Source organism: Nothoprocta perdicaria, unplaced genomic scaffold, assembly GCF_003342845.1.
Source record: "Nothoprocta perdicaria isolate Ctin4 unplaced genomic scaffold, notPer1 scaffold_2, whole genome shotgun sequence".
NCBI lineage: Eukaryota > Metazoa > Chordata > Aves > Tinamiformes > Tinamidae > Nothoprocta > Nothoprocta perdicaria.
The window spans coordinates 2,837,932-2,840,764 of NW_020455204.1; the positions used below are offsets into that span (position 1 = coordinate 2,837,932).

A 2,833-nucleotide genomic window follows, 5' to 3' on the forward strand; every position below is an offset into this window, starting at 1 on the left:
GCCGCTGCAGCTCCCGCGCCTGGCGCACGGCGGCGTCGCGCTCCCGCCGCAGCAGCTCCTGCGCCTCGCGCAGCTCCGCCTCCTTCCAGCGCAGCAGCTGCCGGATCTCGGCCGCGCGCTGCCGCCGGCTCAGCTCGCGCAGCCGCTGCAGCTCCCGCGCCTGCTGCTGCTCCCACTTGGAGCGCAGCCGCTCGGCCAAGCGCCGCCGCTCCCGCGCCGCCGCCTCCTTCAGCTCGCGCGCCTCGGCGGCGAAGCGGCGGCGCAGCTCGTGCGAGCGCAGCCGCTCGCCCTCCAGCTCGGCCCGCAGCGCCTCCAGCTCGGCCCGCCGCCGCTCGTCGTGCGGCGCGGGGCCGCCCGCCGCCTGCGCCGCGCCACGGCGGGGCGAGGGCCGCCCGCCGCCCGCCGCGCCGCCGCCCGCGCCCTCCCGCGTCATGGCGCCGCCAACGGCCGCCAACGGCCGCGCGGGGCGGCGCCGTTCGGCCGCGCCGCCGCTCGCCCCTTGTCCTGCCGTCGCCGCGGCGCGCGGGGCGTTGCGCGGGGCCCCGCGCGGCCGCCGGGGTGCGTGGCGGGGAGACCGGCWGGTCCATGGGCGTTCCTGGGCTTGAGGAACCGGAGCCGCCACAGGCACGGAGCGTCGGGGGCGACAGAAAGGGTGTCGCCCCGCTCGGGGTCCGCGGAGCGATGTGCCCTACGCAGCAGGCACTGTGGAAAATGGGTTTGTGCTAGGTATGTGTGTGATAAAACGGAACTGCCTTGAGACACAATTCATGGCTTTGAAACGTTTGCAATTAGAGATCTGAGAAACTGAAGAGATGGGAAAACCTAAACAAAGGCGTTAATTTGTGGGGAAATGTATGGATATAGAGACTGCGCAAGGCTTGGTGAAAAACAGTCAAGTTTATCTTCATTTAATCCRTCTTCAACAGTTCCCACTGAGCGGCATATAATGGGTTAAGATACAAATTACTCTTTGTTATTTTTTTTGTCTTKGTTGTTCCTGAAGATGAACTCGACACCTTTGAATTGCAGGTCGGCTCTGGCAGTGTGTTTTCAATGACTTTACAATCACTCTGAAGCCTGAATGCTGGCCCTGTTTTACAAATTGGCCTATTTAAGGAGTCCTGAACAGGCCTGGCAGGCCCAGCGCTGCGTGCCTGTCTGATCCCAGACACYAGTGAAACAGCCCGTGAAATATCCACACTTCTTTGTAAACTTCTCCAACACCTTGCTACAATAAAGGATTTCAACATTAAGTGGTTGTCTGTGAACGCAGCTACACTCAACAATGATTTCTTAAGAACTGGCTGGGCTATTGTTAGTTATGGTGTGGGTGGTGTTTTTTCTTGCCAAAGGAAATGCGGATTATCTTAGTAATTATCCCAGATATTTCTGACGCACTTTTACAAGCTATAAAAACCATGGATTACATTTATAGATAGTAAATTCAAATTTCCCTGTGGTGTTTTGTGTATGAAAGTTCCGTGTCTTGATGCAAGTACAGGCCTAAATAAGTGCATTTTGAGGGTGGGAAAGAAAGAGAGAATCAGATAATAAAGAATTACAGAGGTCTTGGAGAACTGTGCAGTTGTACCTGCCTGGCACACAGGCAGCTTCTCCAGCTGGCCGGCTCACACAGCTGCATCTGCCGACTGAGACGCTCTCTTCTTTCATTTAGCATTAATTTTCCTTGAGTAAAATGGATGCAATAATCTTTAAATATGTAATAGAATAAAAGTACCATAATACTAATTATATTACGATCTTCAAAGACTTTTACAGACATTTATACTGTTCAAGCAAAGTAGGTGAATACTCACTTCCTGTGGACACTGTGTAGCTTGCTTCACAATTAATTGTTAATTGAGTTTTCAGATCATAAAGCACTGCATTAATGCAAAATGCTGATTATCAAATAGTTACTCAAGGAATAATAGATTGTTTCAGAACTTGTGTTCTTCAGGATATGCTGCATTTTTACAAGTTTTTGGAAGCTTCTTGCGCTAGGCACCTTCACCTTTCCAGGTGGAGATGAGCCCATAAAGGTCACTTCGAAGCTTAGATATTTCCGGGTGATAAACACAACTTCTGCACACACTGCTCTGTCAAGAGATCTGTCAAATATAAAACCCACCGAGGACATATCAGTTGATGAAGGGCAGAGGAGAGGGGAAGTGAGGCTGGAGACGCTACAGGGATGCGGGGGCGCTTCATGGGCCGAGCAGGCCAGCAGTAGTAATTAAACAGCAAGGTCTCGTGTCAAGTTAACGAGTCCTGCAGGTCGTCAGGAGTCACTGGCATCGCCGGCTATTTCTGTGGGCCCGGTGCCGGTGTCCCGGAGATCCCTGGGCAGCTGAAGCGACACCAGACACCGGCACTGGGCTCCGAAGGGGCCCGCAGACACTCTGACGCTAACGGTGGTGGYGGCCAGTGGGGAGGACAGGGCTGGGGGGCAGCCCCGGCGGGAGCCCCGGGACGGAGCTAAAGGAACTGCAGCCTCCATGAGTGCCCGTGGGGCCTTCATGTCCCCCCGCGGCCTCCCAGCACGCGGCGGGATGCAGGATCGCTGGGATGTGGGATCRAGGGGATGTGGCATCACAGGGATGCGGGATTGTGGGGATGTGGGATCGGGGGGATGTGGGATTGCGGGTATGCAGGATCGCTGGGATGCGGGATTGTGCGGATGTGGGGTCGCGGGGATGCGGGACCGCGGGGATGYGGGATCGCGGGGATGCGGGGTCACTGTGGCCGGGGAGCACCGCGTGCCCCGCGCTGGGCGCTCCCCGCCGTGCCCCGGCTCACGGCACGGAGCCCGGCGCTCATCCGCTCCCGCGGG

At 57.0% G+C, this 2,833-nt stretch overlaps 1 protein-coding gene and 1 long non-coding RNA gene across 2 annotated transcripts in view; one reads left to right on the top strand and one right to left on the bottom strand.

The window, feature by feature from the left end:
* LOC112945798 (peripheral-type benzodiazepine receptor-associated protein 1-like) overlaps positions 1–433 on the bottom strand; it is a 4,877-nt gene extending 4,444 nt beyond the window's left edge. The window contains exon 1 of the mRNA XM_026037462.1: positions 3–433. Coding sequence (XP_025893247.1) covers positions 3–433 — 431 coding nt within the window. The remainder of the gene's footprint in view (positions 1–2) is intronic.
* Positions 434–693: 260 nt separating this feature from the next.
* LOC112946054 lies at positions 694–1,198 on the top strand. The gene is made up of 2 exons (XR_003249129.1): positions 694–726; positions 1,030–1,198. It is a non-coding gene; the product is annotated as an uncharacterized LOC112946054 (long non-coding RNA).
* The last annotated feature ends 1,635 nt before the right edge of the window (positions 1,199–2,833 follow it).